We start from the raw sequence: 23,607 nt of genomic DNA, 5'->3' as shown, positions 1-23,607 counted from the left end.
TTCTAGATCAATGCCCTTCCTATTTTGTTGACTTGAATTTTATCAGACCTTCATTACTGCATCAAAAAGTCATAACTCATGCTCAAATCTAGATAACTTCAGTTATCTTGTTCTCTTTGAAACATTTTGTGCCTTCTGTAGCTTCATCTGCTATATTAACTTTAATAAGGTAGTATGCATATTCATAAAAACTTGTTTCACAGGTTCAGTTGAAACTCCCAGAATTTTCCTTACTTTTTGTTCTTGTGGTGACCCCAAAAGAAGTACCTGATTCTCAACAGAATGCAACTTCAACCATAGTTAGTAATATAATTTACTTATAAAAATTCTGTGCCACTATTTTTCATTTGCTCTCGTGTTTGAATTCTGAAAAAGCTACAAGTGTTGATATGCAGAACAAGGAGAAAGGCAGAAACATCCTAAGAACAGATGTGATCTGCCTTCCCTGCTGTGTGACCATAATAACAGAAGGAAAGGGAGAGTCTGAGATAATTTGAGCATGAGAAGAATTGTCAGCACCGTTGTGACCTGAACATGTGGAATCTGTCTGAGATGGTGCTACGGAGGAGTGTGGTTGAAGACAGTTATTGTAGAAATGTGGAGACAGTTCATACTTGAATCCTAATAGGGATCTGAAAGGTTTAAAATTTATGATATTTAGGAAGACTGCACATGTACAGTTTTTGTATTGCTTTTCATTAGATTGAAAACTGCTTGTACAGAGTCATTTGCTCTCAAAGCCTATCTCCAAATTTCTATCTTCTTGGTAAATTGGATTTACTGATTAACCATGATATTTTGCGTTGCCTGGAACTTCACCCATCTTGATCTTTTGTCCTATAGTAAGGTAACAAGTGTCTTATTGTCAAAGCAAACCACTAAGTTTGGAAAGTTTTCACAGGAATATCACAATACTATAGATAAATTTTATATTAAATGTATAATGGAATATATGACAAGTTTTTATTTTGGATATGACTTTTTATTCTTCTCTCCTACAAAACCTCCTGACCACAGATTCCCCCTTCTCCATTATACAAAGTTCCTCCCTCACCTCCTTCTTCTCCCACCCTGATCCACTGCACCTCTGTTTCCCTTCAGAGAAAGGTAGACCTCCCAGGTGTACTAATAGCATAACAATAAGTCTAGGCATAAACTCTCATACCAAGGATTGATGGTACAACTCAGTAAGAGGAAAAAGGGTCCCATGAGCAGGCAAAACAGAGATACACACCCCCATTCACACATGCACTTTCGCTCTTAGGAGTCCTACAAACATTTCATTTTTGAAGAATATGTTTTTTTTAAAGAAGCAATTCATTATATATGTGCATGCAAAAGATAAAAATCAAAGAAATAAAGCATTGATGATCTGGATAACCAAGGACCAACCTAGTAGTAGCTGGATGTGCTTAGCAGTTGTTGTGATGGATAATTCGGCACTTGAGAGCTTCAAGATAAGTGGCAACTTTGTTAGTGTCACTGTCTAGGCAGTGGAGAATGTTACTAAGAGCAAAGTAGCGGGTATTGTCATCAGCAGACTTCACATCTGCCAGTCCCATCCAAGCAGCATAGACATTTTCTTCAGCTCCAGGATGAACCTAATCACCAGAAAACCTTGTATTATTTGTAGTAGTCAGTTTTTATGCCTTCTGTGTGTGCGCGCGCACGCGTGTGTGTGTGTGGGGGGGTTGTACATGAATGTCCATGTGTGTATGCATGTGTACACATATATTTGAAGGTGAGAGGTCAACTGGGATAGAGTTTTTAGATTTTTTGTGTCTCTGCTGTTTTTAAATTTTCTTTGGACATAGTTTCTCTTCCTTCACCAGGGATTTTTATATTTCTGACTCCCGACTATGGGAAACAAACAGGATGTTAAATGAATAGGTGAGTTAATTAATGGAAAAATAAATAAAAAGTAAAAATAAAAACAAATCATAAGCCACCATTTCCAATTTTTGATATAGATTCAAGGAAGTGAAATCAGCCATTCATGCTTACAAGGAGGGCTCTTATAGACTACTACATTTCCCCAGTCCCAGACCATATTCCTTAGAATTTTGAACAAAAGTTTGGAGAAATTTTAAGAATAAAAATTTTCAGTCAAAATCAAGGCACTGACTAAGTGAATATCAGACCTATTGTGTTTTGAGATTTCCGGTGTATAAATTTCTCACTGGAAACCTTAGAAAATGTTGGAGTTGCCAACAATTTTCTACTGTCAAAGCTGTGAATATGTTCGAAGCCTAAACTTAACTATGTTGAATTGTGTATCTCTAGATTCATTTCTCATTACAACAAAACACCTCTTTCATGATAAAAGGAAACAAAGAAGCTATGAAGAAGCACTCACCCTGATAAGGATTGCCTTGAGTTCTCCTAGAATTTCTTGGTTTGTTTCCTTCACTTCTATGACTTTCAACAGTATGGTCTTGCAGGCTCCTTCAAGAGTAGCCAATGCACGCACAAGTTGTTTCAGAGGGTGGTACCAGGCTCGTGAAATACTGATCACCATCTTCAGAAGGACATCTGACTAATCAATGATCATTGAAAATCAAGTTAAAATAAGTGAAATACACCAAAGTAGATACACGTGGTGTTTGCATAATCATGATTAACTATAATATCTAGTTTTAATGAATATATGAAAAATGTTTTGATACATCACACATTATAAAAATGAAAATTGTAATTCAGAGAACTACAGATTGCTAAAACAAAAGAAATTAGATAATATTTTTCTGAGACCAAATTGATTATATTTTGTTTTTCATCTACATTCTATCATGCTGTCCACATGTGATCTTTTCTACTTGGTTATTTCTCTTGTTCATAAGAAATTAAAGGTTTGCTGACCCTTGGTAGGTGTCCACAAGACTTAATTCATATAAAAAGACACTAGTATTATCAGTGTCAAATGGGCCAAATCATTTTCATATCAAAAAATCAAATTATTCACTAATAGTCACATGTTGTTTTTATATTATTCTATGATATTAATGAACAATAAAGAAACAAACACATCCATTGACTTTTAAAGGTTGACATTACTTTCTTTCCCTGGTCTTTGGTAGAGAAATACATTTATGGGCATATCCACTAAAAGAACAGTGGTATAGCATTCCCTTTAACATTTATACAAAACTCATTGGACTCTAAAAACACAAATATCTTTCCTCATTGAGAGTGTACACTCATTACCAAGATCATACAGAATATTCCTCTCCAATTTAAGATACTTGCTGTGTTGTCTCTTAGCAACTGTAGTGGTAATTAAATTGGACCATAGAGAGGAATCCAAATAAACACTCTAGTATATACGTGTAAAGAACAGGGGATCCATCCATAATCAGCCACCAATCGCAGACACTATTGCATATGCCAGCAAGATTTCGCTGAAAGGACCCTGATATAGCTGTCTCTTGTGAGGCTATGCCAGTGCTTGGCAAACACAGAAGTGGATGCTCACAGTCATCTGTTGGATGGAACACAGGGCCCCCAATATAGGAGGTAGAGAAAGTACCCAAGGAACTGAAGTGGTCTGCAACATGATAGGTGGAACAACAATATGAACTAACCAGTACCCCCAGAGCTCATGTTTCTAGCTGCATATGTATCAGAAGATGGCCTAGTCGGCCATCAGTGGAAAGAGAGGCCCCTTGGTCTTGCAAACTTTATATGCCCCAGTACAGGGGAACACCAGGGCCAAGAAGTGGGAGTGGGTGGTTAGGGGAGCATGGAGGGGGAAGGGTACAGGGAACTTTCATTTGAAATGTAAACTAAAGAAAATATCTAATAAAAATTATTAAAAAACAACAACAAAAACAAAATAAGGCAAAACAAACAAAAAAAAAACAACAACAATAAAACAACAAAAATGAAACAACAACAACAAAAAAGAAAAGTAGACCAAATTGTGATAGCAGAACAGGTTGCTGTGAGCACTGTGACATGATGATTAATAATTATATCCTGAGGTGAATGAAGCACAGATTCACATTATTGCCCACCATGCATGTAATGTAATAATTTTTATGTAATCCTTTGATGGTTTTCATCATAATTTTCCTAGTGATATATTTGTTCGAGGACTTTGGGAGGATTAAATGCATCAATGCCAATTTGAAATGTCTAGCTTTAAGAAAATATTTTCTGTTTCCTCCTCTTCTTTCTTCGTTATAATTGCATTTTTTAAATGGGGATAGTTTCTATCTAGGTGATAGATACTACTAATTAAATAATAGAAAACAAATTATATATTTGTATGTACACATACTAAGTTTAGTTTGAATTATACTGAAATTTGTTCTGACAGCAAGTCACAGTACATAGACAACAATTATACATTAGAGCTGCTAAGATATGTAGCCCCATCAAAACAAAAGTTAGTCTAAGGCACGTGGTACTGTACGAGCCCAGGGTCTTCTTTAGCTGATTTTCAACTGTAGCAGAAAAGAAGGCAGACCAGTCAGGGAGGGATGTACATGTAATGAAAATGCAAACAGAAATCATATAGTACAGTATCTCAAAAAAGAAATGACATACTGGTCAGTTAAAAAAATGTACTGTGAGTGGAGATGCCTTTTTTTTTTTAAATAATAGATGCAATTGTATTTGCATCTCTTATATATGTGTGAATGAATGCATATTCACTCATGAATGTTCATTTTAGATTACACTAAGTACAATCCTACAAGCATGGCACTGTTAAAAAAAAAGAAGGAAGGAAGGAAGGAAGGAAGGAAGGAAGGAAGGAAGGAAGGAAGGAAGAAAGAAAGAGGAAAAATTATTCTTATTGTGGATCACTTAAAATTTGTCTACAGTACAGGGGAATGACACGGCCAGAAAACAGGAGTGGGTGGGTTGGGTAGCAGGGCAGGAAGAGGGTATAGGGGGCTTTGGGGATAGCATATGAAATATAAATGAATAAAATATCTAATAAAAATTTACTACAGTCTGAACTAGCATTAATTTTAACTTATAATATAGTGACAATATCATGTTATTGTTTTTGACTGTTCATTCTTCTGCATATTATTGTGGGATATGCTATGACCACTCCTATAATGCAGCTGTAATAACCTACAGCACAGTAAACCTTATTTGTTTCTTCAGTTATTTTGGTGACAACCAGGAATGAAGATTTACTTGTGTCTGTTGAATTTGTTCAGTGCTTGCAGGAGTAGCAAGTGAAGTGGTGTGGCAGTTGCTGGAGTTCCTTGCTTTGTACCCAAGGCTATGAACAAAATTTGCATCCTAGAAATAATAAAACATTTCAACTTACTGGCATTTCAAAATTAAATACGCATACTTATAATAATTACATAAGTGTATATATATATAAGTAATTATAATAATTACACATATATATACACAGTTTATAAAAATAAGAATTACATAAAAATTGAATAATTAAGCAAGCAAAATCTACTTACAGTTTCTTCCCTTTAGATATGTAAATTTCATTTACAAAACTATCCGTCCAAATCACTAAGGGTCCTAAGTGTCTTACTTATAACATGAACTAAATGATATAGAACAATGTATTCATATCTATGAATCTATTTGCCACAGTTAGTATCAGTAGATATATTTGTTTTATATATGTATTGTGAAATTACAACTCACAAATTACCTCTGAGTTTTTAATATGACCATATCAAGTTGATGATAAACTTACAAGTCAATTGTGATGGTGTGGTCAGAATTAATTCTAAAACTGAGAGAACAACACAATGAGGATACAGATAGATTGCAATAGCCAAAGAAATTTGGAAGTATTTGGTGATATTGTGTCTCCTAGAAATGACAGGGTAGTTATACACATGATACCACAAAAATAGCTGTCTTATTTATACTTGAACAACAGTAACATCAACAGACATGCTAAAAACTAAAGTGTTGGTATCTCAGGGGCTTCTAACCTTGGACAGAGAACTCCTGACTACTAATAGAAGAAGTAGACATCCCTAAGATGAAACCATGAGTTGTTTACTTAATTACAGGACAGCAAAGCAAGATTAAATGTAATCAAGAAATATATATATTCATATATAATTATATATATGATTTTTATTTATATTTAAATGTATATATTCATGTATATTTAAATATATTAAATATACAACATTGTATATATATATATATATATATATATATATGTATATATATATATATATCACAACCATGATCATAACATTAAAAGCCATTAATTTGGGTTTTGGGGGATAATTAAGTGGAACAAACATGGGGAGGGTAAAGGAAGGAAAGGAAAGGGGCAATGATATAATTATATTTTAACTAAAATAAAATTATCTAGGAATGTTTTCAAGAAAACATTTAAGAAATAATAAGTGAACAATTAAGAGTATTATTTAATGTCTCTATATTATCAACTGAAGATGTGTATTACTTACTACAAATAATCATTGAATTTGTAAATACCAAAAATACAGAAAGTCACCCATCTCTCACACTATGTGTTATGGCAATGTAACCATTACCTGCATATTCACAGTGGAAAAATTTTATTCCCCACTACAGCTATACAGGAACAAATTCTGTAATAGAACAGGTAGGGTATCCCAGACAGTTTAACTCTTGTGACCTCATTTGAAGGAATCATATTTGTGTGATTCGCTCTTTATAACAGGGATATTATGAAGTTGAAAGATTGTGAATGAATGTAGACTGAAATAAACAGTAGTTAGTGTAAAGACAATGGTGATTTATATTCCTAACAAATCTCTAGATATATTCTCAAGACTCCCAATTTTGTGTTGCAGTCATCTCTGTTTTCCTCACATTGAGTGACTCTGATCAGACCCTGGGTCTCCACTAGGAAGAGAACATATTTCAATTCTAAACCATCTCTCCCTGTGTCATTGAAAATTTGTCAATAGAAATCTATAGACAGCCAGTTTCAACCCTTGGTGCTAACTAAACAGCTTTTTGATGTTTCTTTTATACACACTGTCAGAATAGTTCATTTCTTTTTCCTCCACAGTGTTATACTCAATATCTGCTAAGTGCAGGCTAATCATAGAAAACAGGCCCTCCGTACAAGACCAGCACGTCAGAGTTCTTCTCTAGCCTCACTTTTAAGACTTAATGTCATAAATTCAAGTTTAAAGATAGTAACTTTTTACAAAAATATAACAAATATTACAAAACATTTATTTAAGCAATTATTTAAAGCCATTGTAATTTTTACAAATCTTTGAGATTTTATGGAATTCCCCATCCTCTCTATACCATTTTTTAATATTTGGTAGCTTTTGGAAACCCTATGAAGGTTTTTCCATGATATTTTCTGGTTTAATCTGTAGAATTTCTGAAGGGCTCATTAGAGAAGAAACCAGATGGAAATGAAGTACTTACAAACTCCTCAGACATTTGTGTGGTGAGGTTTGAGATGTACTGAGCCATGAAAATAGCACTGTCAAAGAGTTCTTCAATGGTTATTTCATTGTATCCTTCCATGTCAAAGCACATGGGCATGGAATACACATTCTCCCACAGGAGAAGGTTTGACACTAGCAGCACCTGAAACATCCCTGTGATGAAGAGAAAAATCACACGCAGATGATTCATTCAAACAAAGTTGCAAGCGTTAACCTGCCTAGCAAGCTCTGTTCTGGAGTTCTTGTGCTGTATGGTTTGTTTCTGTATATCTGAAGTAGTCCACTATAAAAATGCAGGTGGTATTTAAATTTCTTCCCATACATAGTTTGAGAGTTCGTTGATTTTCCACATCGTTGACTTGTTCTTGAAGTACAGTTTAACTTTATAAAAAATTGGAACTTACATTAATAAATTCTCCAGGAATTTATAATATTTTAAAGTAAATATCTAATGCTAGAATTGTAATAATTGATGTCACAATGAACATAGATATATTTCCATCATCTTCATTCCTGATGAGAATAAACACATGATTGTTGGATTATTGGTATTGAGGATGAAGAGAGTCTGGTCATAAGTATGATGTCACAGCCTGCAGTTGCCAGCTCACAATGATTTTCTTGTGTTTTGGCTATTTTATCAAACATTTGATGTATTTTACTCTAAACTTTACTCTAAAAGATCTGTGAGTGCACTGGATCTTTTAAATTTTATCAAACTCTATTGGCTGTATGAGGTTGAAACATGAAATTGTGTCCCTACAGTCCTATCATAACTACGGAGAGAGTCAATACAACAGCATCACAGACTTGTCACTCCATCTAGTCACATAGTGGACACCTGTGGTCTTCCACTATGTATCTGTGGAGCAGAGAATTCCATAAACCAAAATCTTGACAGACAAGATCAATCTCTTTAACTACAAGGAACAACACTGCTTTTCATTACCCTTGATCACATCATCACAGAAACCCTAGGACACTTCACATTATCTATTTTTCCTGCTCTGTAAAACAGTTACATTTAAATATTTTGAAATGATCAGTGATGATTTCATCAATTTGTTGGCTCAGGGATAGTCATAGATAGAACTCCAAGAGGTACAGTCGAGAAGATTGACTTTAATCCTAGCACTTGAGAGGCAGAGGCAAGCAGACTTCAGAGTTTGAGACCAGCCTGGTCTACAAAGTGAGTTCCAGGACAGCCAGGGCTATACAAAGAAACCCTGTCTCTAAATAAATGAATAAATAAATAAATAAAACAAAAATTAAAAAAAAAACAAAAAAGATGAAGATTGAAACATGTAAGTGCCATGTTAATATCTGTTTTTTAAAAACTATATACTATATTTTATAATTAGAATACAAACATTCAAATGTTTATTAAACTGGATGAATTAAAATTGTTTTAATGCAGTCTATGTTAAAATATGCACTTCATTAACACAGTAAGTAATCTTTTTTAAAAAATTTTTTAATTAGGCATTTTCTTCATTTACATTTCCAATGCTATCGCAAAAGTCCCCCATGCCCTCCCCCCCACTCCCCTACCCACCCACTCCCACTTCTTGGCCCTGGCGTTCCCCTGAGACATATAAAGTTTGCACTGATGGCTGACTAGGCCTTCTTCTGCTACATATGCAGCTAGAGACATGAGTTCCAAGGGCTACTGGTTAGTTCATATTGTTGTTCCACCTATAGGGTTGCAGATCCCTAAAGCTCCTTGGATACTTTCTCTAGCTCCTCCATTGGGGGCCATGTGATCCATCAAATAGCTGACTGTGAGCATCAACTTCTGTGTTTACTAGGCCCACGAATAGCCTCACAAGAGACAGCTATATCAGGGTCCTTTCAGCAAAATCTTGCTAGTGTATGCAATGGTGTCTACGTTTGGAGGCTGATTATGGGATGGATCCCTGGATATGGCAGTCTCTAGATGGTCCATCCTTTCATCTGAGCTCCAAATTTTGTCTCTGTAACTCCTTCCATAGGTGTTTTGTTCCCAAGTAATCTTTAGACTGTTAACCGATAGTGTTGGTAAAATTTCAGAAACATTCCCGTTCATTTGAGCATTAATACATGAAAAAAATAAGAAAAGAGAATGTCTAAATTGGGTATTATTTAAATATTACTGCAAACAACAAACAACAACAGATCATACATACTTCCTTCATCAAGAACTGCTTTTTTAAAGAAAATACTTCTTTTATTTTTTTGGAATAATATATAATTATCTTATTTTCCCTTTCCTGTTAATTTTTGAGACCCAATATACCCCTACTTTCTCTTTTAAATTCACAGCCAATTTTTGATTTTTAATTAATTATAATCACGTACATGTTGGATATATATATATATATATATATATGTGTGTGTGTGTGTGTGTGTCTGTGTGTGTGTGTGTGTGTGTGTGTATGTTTTTATGGCTGATGATTTGGTATTGCAAAACAATTGTTGTGATCTTCTTTCTCCTATTTTTTTGAACATGTCTGACAGTCCTAAAATATTTCTAAAACACAAAGCATATTTTACTGGGACTCAATTTTTTTTTTAAGCTTAAAGATTTTTTTCTTTTTTCTTTTTTATTTATTTATTTATTTATTTATTTATTTATTTATTTTTATTACATATTTTCCTCAATTACATTTCCAATGCTATCCCAAAAGTCCCCCATACCCTCCCCCCCCACTTCCCTACTTCCCTACCCACTCATTCCCATTTTTTTTTTTTTTTTTTTTTTTTTTTTGGCCCTGGCGTTCCCCTGTACTGGGGCATATACAGTTTGCGTGTCCAATGGGCCTCTCTTTCCAGTGATGGCCGACTAGGCCATCTTTTGATACATATGCAGCTAGAGTCAAGAGCTCCGGGGTACTGGTTAGTTCATAATGTTGTTCCACCTTTAGGGTTGCAGGACCCTTTAGCTCCTTGGGTACTTTCTCTAGCTCCTCCATTGGGAGCCCTGTGATCCTTCCATTAGCTGACTGTGAGCATCCACTTCTGTATTTGCTAGGGCCCAGCATAGTCTCACAAGAGACAGCTACATCTGGGTCCTTTCAGCAAAATCTTGCTAGTGTATGCAATGGTGTCAGCTCTTGGAAGCTGATTATGGGGTGGATCCCTGGATGTGGCAGTCACTACATGGTCCATCCTTTCATCTCAGCACCAAACTTTGTCTCTGTAACTCCTTCCATGGGTGTTTTGTTCCCACTTCTAAGGAGGGGCATAGTGTCCACACTTCAGTCTTCATTCTTCTTGAGTTTCATGTGTTTAGCAAATTGTATCTTATATCTTGGGTATCCTAGGTTTTGGGCTAATATCCACTTATCAGTGAGTACATATTGTGTGAGTTCCTTTGTGAATGTGTTACCTCACTCAGGATGATGCCCTCCAGGTCCATCCATTTGGCTAGGAATTTCATAAATTCATTCTTTTTAATAGCTGAGTAGTACTCCATTGTGTAGATGTACCACATTTTCTGTGTCCATTCCTCTGTTGAGGGGCATCTGGGTTCTTTCCAGCTTCTGGCTATTATAAATAAGGCTGCTATGAACATAGTGGAGCATGTGTCCTTCTTACCAGTTGGGGCATCTTCTGGATATATGCCCAGGAGAGGTATTGCTGGATCCTCCGGTAGTACTATGTCCAATTTTCTGAGGAACCGCCAGACTGATTTCCAGAGTGGTTGTATAAGCCTGCAATCCCACCAACAATGGAGGAGTGTTCCTCTTTCTCCACATCCACGCCAGCATCTGCTGTCACCTGAATTTTTGATCTTAGCCATTCTGACTGGTGTGAGGTGGAATCTCAGGGTTGTTTTGATTTGCATTTCCCTGATGATTAAGGATGTTGAACATTTTTTCAGGTGCTTCTCTGCCATTCGGTATTCCTCAGGTGTGAATTCTTTGTTGAGTTCTGAGCCCCATTTTTTAATGGGGTTATTTGATTTTCTGAAGTCCACCTTCTTGAGTTCTTTATATATGTTGGATATTAGTCCCCTATTTGATTTAGGATAGGTAAAGATCCTTTCCCAATCTGTTGGTGGTCTTTTTGTCTTATTGACGGTGTCTTTTGCCTTGCAGAAGCTTTGGAGTTTCATGAGGTCCCATTTGCCAATTCTTGATCTTACAGCACAAGCCATTGCTGTTCTATTCAGGAATTTTTCCCCTGTGCCCATATCTTCAAGGCTTTTCCCCACTTTCTCCTCTATAAGTTTCAGTGTCTCTGGTTTTATGTGAAGCTCCTTGATCCACTTAGATTTGACCTTAGTACAAGGAGATAAGTATGGATCGATTCGCATTCTTCTACATGATAACAACCAGTTGTGCCAGCACCAATTGTTGAAAATGCTGTCTTTCTTCCACTGGATGGTTTTAGCTCCCTTGTCGAAGATCAAGTGACCATAGGTGTGTGGGTTCATTTCTGGGTCTTCAATTCTATTCCATTGGTCTACTTGTCTGTCAATATACCAGTACCATGCAGTTTTTATCACAATTGCTCAGTAGTAAAGCTTTAGGTCAGGCATGGTGATTCCACCAGAGGTTCTTTTATCCTTGAGAAGAGTTTTTGCTATCCTAGGTTTTTTGTTATTCTAGATGAATTTGCAGATTCCTCCTTCTAATTCGTTGAAGAATTGAGTTGGAATTTTGATGGGGATTGCATTGAATCTGTAGATTGCATTTGGCAAGATAGCCATTTTTACAATGTTGATCCTGCCAATCCATTAGCATGGGAGATCTTTCCATCTTCTGAGATCTTCTTTAATTTCTTTCTTCAGAGACTTGAAGTTTTTATCATACAGATCTTTCACTTTCTTAGTTAGATTCACGCCAAGATATTATATATTATTTGTGACTATTGAGAAGGGTGTTGTTTCCCAAATTTCTTTCTCAGCCTGTTTATTCTTTGTGTAGAGAAAGGCCATTGACTTGTTTGAGTTAATTTTATATCCAGCTACTTCACCGAAGCTGTTTATCAGGTTTATGAGTTCTCTTGTGGAGTTTTTAGGGTCACTTATATATACTATCATATCATCTGCAAAAAGTGATATTTTGACTTCCTCTTTTCCAATTTGTATCCCCTTGATCTCCTTTTGTTGTCTAATTGCTCTGGCTAATACTTCAGGTACTATGTTGAAAGGGTAGGGAGAAAGTGGGCAGCCTTGTCTAGTCCCTGATTTTAGTGGGATTGCTTCCAGCTTCTCTCCATTTACTTTGATGTTGGCTACTGGTTTGCTATAGATTGCTTTTATCATGTTTAGGTATGGGCCTTGAATTCCTGATCTTTCCAAAACTTTTATCATGAATGGGTGTTGGATCTTGTCAAATGCTTTTTCTGCATCTAACAAGATGATCATGTGGTTTTTGTCTTAGAGTTTGTTTATATAATGGATTACAATGATGTTTTTTCGTATATTAAACCATCCCTGCATCCCTGGAATAAAACCTACTTGGTCAGGATGGATGATTGCTTTAATGTGTTCTTGGATTCGGTTAGTGAGACTTTTATTGAGGATTTTTGCATCGATATTCATAAGAGAAATTGCTCTGAAGTTCTCTATCTTTGTTGGATCTTTCTGTGGTTTAGGTATCAGAGTAATTGTGGCTTCATAAAATGAGTTGGCTAGAGTACCTTCTACTTCTATTTTTTGTAATAGTTTGTGCAGAACTGGAATTAGATCTTCTTTTAAGGTCTGATAGAACTCTGCATTAAACCCGTCTTGTCCTGGGATATTTTTGGCTGGGAGAATATTAATAACTGCTTCTATTTCTTTAGGGGATATGGGACTGTTTAGATGGTGAACTTGATCCTGATTCAACTTTGGTACCTGGTATCTGTCCAGAAATTTGTCCATTTTGTCCAGGTTTTCCAGTTTTTTTGAGTATAGTCTTTTGTAGAAGGATCTGATGGTGTTTTGGATTTCTTCAGGATCTGTTGTTATGTCTCCCTTTTCATTTCTGATTTTGTTAATTAGGATTTTGTCCCTGTGCCCTCTAGTGATTCTAGCTAAGGGTTTATCTATCTTGTTGATTTTCTGAAAGAACCAACTCCTCGTTTGGTTAATTCTTTGAATAGTTCTTCTTGTTTCCACTTGGTCGATTTCACCCCTGAGTTTGATTATTTCCTGCCGTCTACTCCTCTTGGGTGAATTTGCTTCCTTTTTTTCTAGAGCTTTTAGATGTGTTGTCAAGCTGCTAGTATGTGCTCTCTCCCATTTCTTCTTGGAGGCACTCAGAGCTATGAGTTTCCCTCTTAGAAATGCTTTCATTGTGTCCCATAGGTTTGGGTATGTTGTGGCTTCATTTTCATTAAACTCTAAAAAGTCTTTAATTTCTTTCTTTATTCCTTCCTTGACCAAGGTATCATTGAGAAAAGTGTTGTTCAGTTTCCACGTGAATGTTGATTTTCCATTATTTATGTTGTTATTGAAGATCAGCCTTAGGCCATGTTGGTCTGATAGGATACATGGGACAATTTCAATATTTTTGTATCTGTTGAGGCCTGTTTTGTGACCAATTATATGGTCAATTTTGGAGAAGGTCCCGTGAGGTGCTGAGAAGAAGGTATATCCTTTTGTTTTAGGATAAAATGTTCTGTAGATATCTGTCAGGTCCATTTGTTTCATAACTTCTGTTAGTTTCACTGTGTCCCTTTTTGGTTTCTGTTTCCACGATCTGTCCATTGATGAAAGTATTGTGTTGAAGTCTCCCTCTATTATTGTGTGAGGTGCAATGTGTGCTTTACTAAAGTGTCTTTAATGAATGTGGCTGCTCTTGCATTTGGAACGTAGATATTCAGAACTGAGAGTTCCTCTTGGAGGATTTTACCTTTGATGAGTATGAAGTATCCCTCCTTGTCTTTTTTGATAACTTTGGGTTGGAAGTCGATTTTATCCGATATTAGAATGGCTACTCCAGCTTGTTTCTTCAGACCATTTGCTTGGAAAATTGTTTTCCAGCCTTTCACTCTGAGGTAGTGTCTGTCTTTTTCCCTGAGATGGGTTTCCTGTAAGCAGCAGAATGTTGGGTCCTGTTTGTGTAGCCAGTATGTTAGTCTATTTCTTTTTATTGGGGAATTGAGTCCATTGATATTGAGAGATATTAAGGAAAAGTAATTGTTACTTCCTTTTATTTTTGTTGTTAGAGTTGGTATTCTGTTCTTGTGGCTGTCTTTTTTGGTTTGTTGAGGGATTACTTTCTTGCTTGTTCTAGGGCGTGATTTCCGTCCTTGTATTGCTTCTTTTCTGTTATTATCCTTTGAAGGGCTGGATTCGTGGAAAGATAATGTGTGAATTTGGTTTTGTTGTGGAATACTTTGGTATCTCCATCTATGCTAATTGAGAGTTTGGCCGGGTATAGTAGCCTGGGCTGGCATTTGTGTTCACTTAGTGTCTGTATAACATCTGTCCAGGCTCTTCTGGCTTTCATAGTCTGTTGTGAAAAGTCTGGTGTAATTCTGATAGGCCTGCCTTTATATGTTACTTGACCTTTCTCCCTTACTGCTTTTAATATTCTATCTTTATTTAGTGCATTTGTTGTTCTGATTATTATGTGTCGGGAGGAATTTCTTTTCTGGTCCAGTCTATTTGGAGTTCTGTAGGCTTCTTGTATGATCATGGGCATCTCTTTCTTTATGTTTGGGAAGTTTTCTTCTATTATTTTGTTGAAGATGTTTGCTGGCCCTTTAAGTTGAAAATCTTCATTCTCATCTACTCCTATTATCCGTAGGTTTAGTCTTCTCATTGTGTCCTGGATCTCCTGGATGTTTTGAGTTAGGATCCTTTTGCATTTTGTATTTTCTTTGATTGTTGTGCCGATGTTTTCTATGGAATCTTATGCACCTGAGATTCTCTCTTCCATTTCTTGTATTCTGTTGCTGATGCTCGCATCTATGGTTCCAGATTTCTTTCCTAGGGTTTCTATCTCCAGTGTTGCCTCACTTTGGGTTTTCTTTATTGTGTCTACTTTCTTTTTAGTTCTAGTATGGTTTTGTTCATTTCCATCACCTGTTTGGATGTGTTTTCCTGTTTTTCTTTAAGGACTTCTACCTGTTTGGTTGTGATTTCCTGCTTTTTTTTAAGGGCCTGCAACTCTTTAGCAGTGCTCTCCTGTATTTCTTTAAGTGAGTTATGAAAGTCCTTCTTGATGTCCTCTACCATCATCATGAGAAATGTTTTTAAATCTGGGTCTAGATTTTCGGTTGTGTTGGGGTGCCCAGGACTAGGTGGGGTGGGAGTGCTGTGTTCTGATGATGGTGAGTGGTCTTGATTTCTGTTAGGAGGATTCTTATGTTTGCCTTTCGCCATCTGGTAATCTCTGAAGCTAGCTGTTATAGTTGTCTCTGGTTAGAGCTTGTTCCTCAGGTGACTCTATTAGCCTCTATAAGCAGACCTGGGAGGCTAGCTCTCTCCTTAGTTTCATTGGGCAGAGTATTCTCTGCAGGCAAGCTCTCTTCTTGCAGGGAAGGTACCCAGATATCTGGTGTTCGAACCTGCTTCCTGGCAGAAGTTGTGTTCCACTCACCAGAGGTCTTAGGATCCCGTGGGGAATCTTGTGTGGGCCCTTGCGGGTATCGGAAGACTCTGCTGGCAAGGCACCCCAGTGCTCGAGTGGAGTGGAAGGGACTTGTGTCCCAGGTCAGGCCCGGGTCCTCTGCTTCCCTAGTTACTGCAGTCTCAGGTTCCGTGCGATTGGATTGGGGCAGATGCTGTGTTCCACTCATCAGAGGTCTTAGGATCCCGTGAGGAATCCTGTGTGGGCCCTTGCGGGTGTCGGGCGAATCCGTTGGCAAGGCACCCCGGTGCTCGAGTGGAGCGGAAGGGCTGGGACTCAATTTTTATGCAATCTTTCACAAATGGAACAAACATTTATCCAACATATAACTAGGCAAGTGCTAGTATTATTGCCTGGAAAAATAGCTACGTATCAATATTCTAAATCTTGAAATAGTCCAAAATATATATAGTGTCCAATTTGATGGGAAATATTTTAGCTACAGAATTAAGATAATAGATAATTTTATTATATTAATTAATTTTTCTAAATCATGTTACAAATAAGAAATTAGGTCATCTCTATACAAACAGTCATAGAAAACCGAGAAATCTGAGAAGAGAAATAGTCTTCCCAAGAAGCTAAGTACCTTGATCAGTAATCCAATACCAAATTACCAGCTCTCAAACCTAAAATACCAGTAACAATATGTAAACTGAGTTGGTTACTTTTTAGTAATTGTACTGGCTAGTTTTTTAAACTTGATACAGGCTGGAGTTATCACAGAGAAAAAAGCTTCAGTTGGGGAAATGCCTTCAGGAGATCCAGCTGTAAGGTATTTTCTCAATTAGTGATCAGGGAGAAAGGCCCCTTATGGGTGGTACCATCTCTGGGCTGGTAGTCTTGGATTCTATAAGAGAGCAGGCTGAGCAAGCCAGGAGAAGCAAGCCAGTAAGTAACATCCATCCATGGCCTCTGCATCAACTCTTGCTTCCTGACCTGCTTGAGTTCCAGTCCTGCAACATTTGGTGATCAACAGAAATGTGACAAGTGTAAGCTGAATAAACCCTTTCCTCCCCCAAATGCTTCTTGGTCATGATGTTTGTGCAGGAATTGAAACCCTGACTAAGACAGTAATATATATGTATTTACACATACATGTATGCATGAAAAAGAGGACCACATATTTCAAGAAGAACAATAGAGTTTATGAAAGGAATTAAAGAGAATAACAGGCAAAATGGAATGTTATAAATATAATCTCAAAAGTATAAAGTTAATTTGATACTGCATGTTTTTCAGAGGTGGTTACAGTGTAAGGTAAATTAAATCAGCAGAGAACTCCATCTCCATTTCATAAAATAAATTTCTGGTTGCCATCAGTTCATTTTTTATGAATATATGATCTATACAAAGACAAGGTATTTGTTAACACAAGCCTACTTCACTTATTGTTATCATACTTAATTTTAATTGACTTGGTTAAAGACACAAATCTTTTATTATTACATTACTCTTTATAACTGAACATTTTTTTCAGGTTCATTGAAGTGATAAAATATATGTATTAGAAACACAGAAACCAAGAGGTCTATCTAGGCTTCTACCTTATGGACAATTTAGACAATTGGATCAATGAACCTTGTGTTCTACATAACATATGTCTAAATTTAGCAAGCTAGCCAATTGAGTTGGATAATATCTTGTTTAAATGGTGTTCAACAATATTTTCCATTAGATTTGTGTAAAATTACCCCTTTTACACTCATGTAAATTAAGACCACATAAAATGTCTCTAGATATATTCATGTTTCTCTATCAGAGGGAGAATTCTCAATGAAAGTCATTGTCCTCAAACACTGTTGTACAATTACATTCTAAAAAGTTATCTGTTCTCTCATGCTTGGTGTCTGTCTGTATGTGAGGCATGAACAAGTGTCAATTCAGTACAGACAGAGCACCAATGACAGCAATAAACATGTGTAATAACCAAACCCATTCTAGTAAGAAAATGCATTGATAAATCTTACTTAGAGAAACATGATTGAAAGGATACTTACAGGAACATGGTTGACTCAAAACTGGCTGCATCTCTGAGAAGTTGTTCACCAGTGTCCTTAGCAAATCTGGAAAGCTGCTTCACCTAAATTCTATCTTAACTAAACTTTTATATCTTGTATATGCAGATAGGTCCAAAGGGCAAACAGCTGAAAGGCAGAGGGAAGCAACTAATATCTATGTAAGAGTGCCATTCTCTGTGTCAATGAGTATTTATATCCTCTTCGGTGTTACCATACCCTATGTCTCCAAGTATTATTTTGCTTCTGGTCTTAGTATTTCTATCATTCAAATTATTTTGTAAATCGTCTGTTCTGAGATGACTCATCGTCTTGTCTAGCAGGAGATGCATACTTGTTACTTAATAATTTTTCCTTAGTTCATGGTCTTATGGTCTTTCTGTCACGTCTTCTGCAATGTTCACTTAGTTTTCAAATATCATAAATACATATGATTCTTTTGCAAAATTGGACCACCACATTGCTGTCATAGTTAATCATTCTTGGCATTTTAACTATTGATCTTTTTTCCTAACCATCAACATTTTAAAGTGTTGCCCCAAAGTTGATGACTGCTTTAGTAATCTATAGAATGAAAAAAATGTATACAAGGCACATTGACAGGCATGTCATGTCTATTTACCAAAACTCTGATTATAGTATTATTGTTTGAGTCTACGTTTTCCTCAGCCCCATAATTTTCATCCTGTTAGAAGGTAAATCACAAGTTTTCTCTTGTCTGGTTGACCTTAAATCACATCAAAGTGCTGTTTCATTTCAACTATAACTGTTATTCCACTATTTAACAACTTGACACACTTTTCAGGCTTGCTGATAACATTATTATATGAATCACTAGTTGCTATGGTGACATCCCTCCTATAACAGCTTTTATGGTACTTATTGACATCATGGATGTAATTCAACATAATATGGGTTCTAGATCACTATAAGACTAAATATTTTTCATATCATGAACTCAGGGCACATAGTTTCTTAAGCAGTCAGCATTAGTTATAGTGTGCAATCAACAAGAGTATAAATACCATGCATTGTGAATGTTATGTGCCCTGCTCCCTTACAGCTAACCATAGGAGAGAAACTGACAACAGACTTGGTAAGTTTGCACAGTAATCTTATTTCTTCAAACATAGCTTTTCCCATGCATGCTGGGTATCTTCTTGCAAGTTCTTTAACTCCTGCCTTTATTGTTCTTCAGATACATTTTCAAAACAGTAAACCATGGAGAAGATAGAATTATGCAATGACAATTTCACAGGCGATGGCTAGATGCTAGATGCATGGCAGTGCAAAATGTCATCGAAATTCAACCTTTGTGAGGATAATAAAAATGTTCTTAGGTTTAAGTATAGTACAAAAAATGTCTCAAGCATGTATCAATTGTGTCCTCCTGGGAGCATAGATAAATTTATTAGTTCAGCATAGATAGATTTGGCTGTCTGATTTATTTAGCTGTGTAAAATCTATAATTCTTTATGAGCCTCTGTTTCCTTATACTGGTATGTCATATGAGCTGTCAATCTGACTAGGAGAAAACAGTAGAGTTGGTGCATATGCAGTAAGAAGCCACAAGGATCACAACTCATCCAAGTTTCCCAATTCCAGTGTTCCCCTAGCTTCCTTATGGATTTTTAACATGTTCTGGATCTGTTTGTTGACTATTGACCAAGGCTGTATGTGAAAAGGGTCCTGAGAAAGATTGAGAAATTTTTATTTTATTTTGTTGGTTATTTTATTTATTTACATTTCAAATGTTATCCCCTGTATTGGCCTGTTTTGTGTCAACTTGAAACAGCTGGAATTATCACAGAGAAAGGAGCTTCAGTTGAGAAAATGCCTCCATGAGATCCAACTGTAAGGCATTTCCTCAACTAGTGATCAAGGGGGAAAGGCCCCTTGTGTGTGGGACCATCTCTTGGCTGGTAGTCTTGGGTTCTATAAGAGAGCAGTCTGAGCAAGCCAGGAGAAGCAAGCCAGTAAGTAACATTCCTCCATGGCCTCTGCATCAGCTCCTGCTTCCTAACCTGCTTGAGTTCCAGTCCTGACTTCCTTTGGTGATGAACAGCAGTATGGAAGTGTAAGCTGAATAAAACCCTTTCCTCCACAATTTGCTTCTTTGTCATGTTTGTGCAGGAATAGAAACCCTGACTAAGACATCCCCCTTTCCAGTTAAACTCTCTATCCCTTCCCCTGATCCCCCCCCCCAGCTTCTATGAGGGTGCTCTCCTACACACCCACCACTTCCAGCCTCGGGACCCTAGCTTTCCCCTACTCTGGGTCATCGAGTCTCCACAGAACCAAAGGGCTCCCCTCCAGGAGCCTAGTATAACTGACCCTTGAAAGGCTGTGCCAGAGCCTAACCAATACAGATGCTGATGCATGCATTCAACCATAGAACTAAGTGTGGAGACCCTAATGGAAGAGTTAGTGGAAAGACTGAAAGAGCTGAAGGGATTAGCAACCCCACAAGAAGAACAACAATATCAACCAACAAGACACCCCCAAAGCTTCCAGGGAGTAAACCATCAACCAAAGAGTACACATGGAGGGACCTATGGCTCCAGCTGCATATTTAGCAGAGAAGTTTGAGAAATTTTAAACTTAACAACGTCTTATTTCTCACAATTATTTATGACTGTCTTACTGTCCACCCAAGAGCAAAACACAAATGCAGTACTAAGAATATGTCTGAAGCATTCATTTTCCAATATAATTATTTCAAGGAAGAAAATCTCAACCCCCAGTCTGATGTAGATATGTGTCCACACTAAGGGCTATATAGATCCCAAAGCAAATCCTGTACCATGCGTCTTCTAGAAATCCTCCATTTGTCAGTTCACTTTGTCCAACTCACCTTCACCACTTCACACAGTACTTGTGTGTGTGTGTGTTGTGTGTGTGTGTGTGTGTGTGTGTGTGTGTGTGTGTGTGTGTGTGTGTAATACCTCTCCTACCATAACCATCTTCTTTTAATGAAGTTCTGATTTGAATAGGATACATCTTAACACAAACTGTATGCCCCAACTTTGGCAACCAGGCAATCATCGTTAATTTCAATGTCTTTAAAATACATGTAGCAATGAGAATTCTAAATTTGAGATAGAAAAGGAAATAATAAGGTTTCCCTATCTATCTCTAAAGGGAAGAATGCTGAAACATTCAAGATATATGTAGATCTTTTACTCTACCCACAATGTGTCTATAGTAGACAAGAAGGACAATCTGTGACCCATCACCTCTAATCCCCCAGGAAGGGGCCAATTAGTTTGACTCATAATCACACTAAAAAGACCATGTAGTCTGTTTATAAATTGAAGGATGGCCCTAGGTAGGAATTAAAGAACACTTCTCCCTACCAGTTTAGTCAGAAGGTAAAGAAAATAAACCTATTTTCTTTAACAATTTATTTTCTAGCTTGAGTGGAAATCTAGAGAACTGAGAAAAACTCATGATCAACTGGCTTCTATGATTTAAATGCAGGGAATTTTTCCTGGTCCTCTGAAGAGAAGAAGGACATGACATTTGCATATAAATAGGTATTGGTAAGCTGGTGAATAAAATATGTGTAGGCTTTTGATTTTGACATGATTATTATTGCTTATTAATTTTTAGTATGTGTGTGTTTGTGGGGTTTTTGTGTGTTTCTGTGTGTCTGTGTCTGTGTCTGTGTATGGGTCTGTGTGTATGCTATGCATATGCATGTGCCCATGAACGCTATAGGTAACATTTAAGTGTCCTTACTACTAGTCTCCACCTTCTTTAAGACAGGTGTCTTAATGAACCCATTTCCATTAGGTTGGCTGTACAGCTCAGTCACTATGATCAGACTCATCATATCCTAAGTATTGGGTTCAAAAGCAAATACTACAATGTCTGCCTTATATCCTAAGATCAGAATCTGAACTCAGGTCATACTGTTTGTAAAATGAGTACTTCACCGACTCTTCCATCTCTGCAGACCTCAACTGAGCTACAAATTAAAAGAAAAAAAAAAACACTTTCCTCTATATAATTGATTTTTGATATATTTTTGAGCATATCTACTGAAATCTTTGACATTGGGGATTATCATATCTGTTGAATATTATTATTATGTGTTGTAATAATTATTTGGATGAAAGAGATTGCTGGGCTGACCAATCTTTGTGGTTTAATGATCTCCCTTACCAATAGTATTGTTCATTTGCCTTTCAGTTGCTGTCAACACTTTAGGAAAGAAGGCAGGTGGTATAGACGGGAAGGGGAGAAAAAGGAACAGGGTGGAATAATGAGGTCAAAGGTAGAAGAGGAGTATACCAAAGGAATATGACAAGGGGTGACAAACACTAACTGCCTTTGGAAAACCATACAGAGAACTTCCACTGTAAAAGCTTCCTAAAATAATAAAACACATAGACATATACTCTATTAAAAGGGGTTTGGCCAGGTGTCATGAGGCAAGTCTTCAGTCCTAGCACTCAGGAGAGTCAGAATGCAATATCTATAGTTGGGAGGAGTAGGGCTTTCCCAGTGGTCCACTGCACAAATAACTGGTTCCTAAGTTTAGAAAGCACACTCTGTTTATGGCATAGTATTCTAAAAGAGAACTTGTACTTCCTGACATTAGATGTGACGATGTGAAGATAGGTGGAGGTTTGTGTTCATAACCTAGCCCCAAACTTACATTTTCTTGGCAGAATGCATCTACTGATACTAGAAATCACTTGTTTTGTTCTATTAAGTTCAGTCATCTGCACTCACGGGTACCACATTTTTAAAAGAGTTGGAGTTTACTTTTTAAGAAGAATTCCATCAAGCCAAGAAGTGCACAAAATATAAAGATTAAATGAAGATTTGAAGGTTTGTATTACCTTCAAACTTCTCAGTGACAGAGAACATAGATGTATACATCAGAGTTGTTGTGAAGAACATAGTAGCACTTTAAGACCTTGAAGTCATTGTCAACCTTACATGTATCCCTCACAGCTCAGACAGTGACACAGATTAAAAAAGAAGAAGAAGAAGAAGAAGAAGAAGAAGAAGAAGAAGAAGAAGAAGAAGAAGAAGAAGAAGAAGAAGAAGAAGAAGAAGAAGAAGAAGAAGAAGAAGAAAATAACAAGTTTCTTTATCAGATAAATACAAATCTAGCCAAGAAGGCCAGAATATATAGTTATTTATTTTCTACCACTCAGGAAAGAACATAAATGTAGAAAGGACAAAAACTATTTACATTATTAGAATTATTTGGTCTCCATTCCTTCTTGGGTATTTGTATAGAAGTTTGTAAGTGTGGGTTTTTGCAAATATATGTGAATGCATGCACATGTATTTCAAAAATCAGAGAGCTATAGTGTTTAAGCCTCAATAGGTAAGTTTTACCTTTCTATATTTTCATTCTCTTGACCACATCTTATTTTAACCAAGACTCATCAGTCTTTGTGTTCCTACATTTTTAGTATTTAGGTACTAAGGAGAACTCGCCACACCTTTATTTTATGTGGGATCAGGGATCAAATTAAATCCTCATGCAGCAAAGAAGGTGTTTATACACTAATCTATTTTCTTAGCCTCATTCTGTAAAACTTATAAATGTTAAATTATGTTAAAGAGAAAATGTATAAGTATAGAGCTTGATTGGAGATCATGGGTTTGTCA

At 36.6% G+C, this 23,607-nt stretch overlaps 1 protein-coding gene across 1 annotated transcript; it reads right to left on the bottom strand.

Moving 5' to 3' along the window:
- Positions 1 to 970: 970 nt before the first annotated feature.
- Prl3a1 (prolactin family 3, subfamily a, member 1) lies at positions 971 to 18,142 on the bottom strand. The gene is made up of 5 exons (NM_025896.2): positions 17,956 to 18,142; positions 7,384 to 7,559; positions 5,152 to 5,259; positions 2,357 to 2,536; positions 971 to 1,601 (listed from the first exon to the last, which is right to left on the bottom strand). Exons 1-5 carry the CDS (start codon positions 17,984 to 17,986, stop codon positions 1,413 to 1,415), a joined length of 684 nt encoding a protein of 227 aa, NP_080172.1. The 5' UTR covers positions 17,987 to 18,142; the 3' UTR covers positions 971 to 1,412.
- Positions 18,143 to 23,607: the final 5,465 nt, after the last annotated feature.

This window comes from Mus musculus, chromosome 13 (assembly GCF_000001635.26).
Source record: "Mus musculus strain C57BL/6J chromosome 13, GRCm38.p6 C57BL/6J".
Taxonomy (NCBI): domain Eukaryota; kingdom Metazoa; phylum Chordata; class Mammalia; order Rodentia; family Muridae; genus Mus; species Mus musculus.
This window is presented reverse-complemented; position numbering and strand designations above follow the sequence as displayed.

Excerpts from the sequence above, each read along its gene's own strand:
- Prl3a1 (NM_025896.2), bottom strand. The coding sequence starts at position 17,986 with ATGCAGCCAGTTTTGAGTCAACCATGTTCCT. Across the intron at positions 5,260-7,383 it reads CACAAATGTCTGAGGAGTTT|GATGCAAATTTTGTTCATAG; the intron begins GTAAGTACTTCA and ends TATTATTTCTAG. Across the intron at positions 1,602-2,356 it reads TCAAGGCAATCCTTATCAGG|GTTCATCCTGGAGCTGAAGA; the intron begins GTGAGTGCTTCT and ends TCTGGTGATTAG.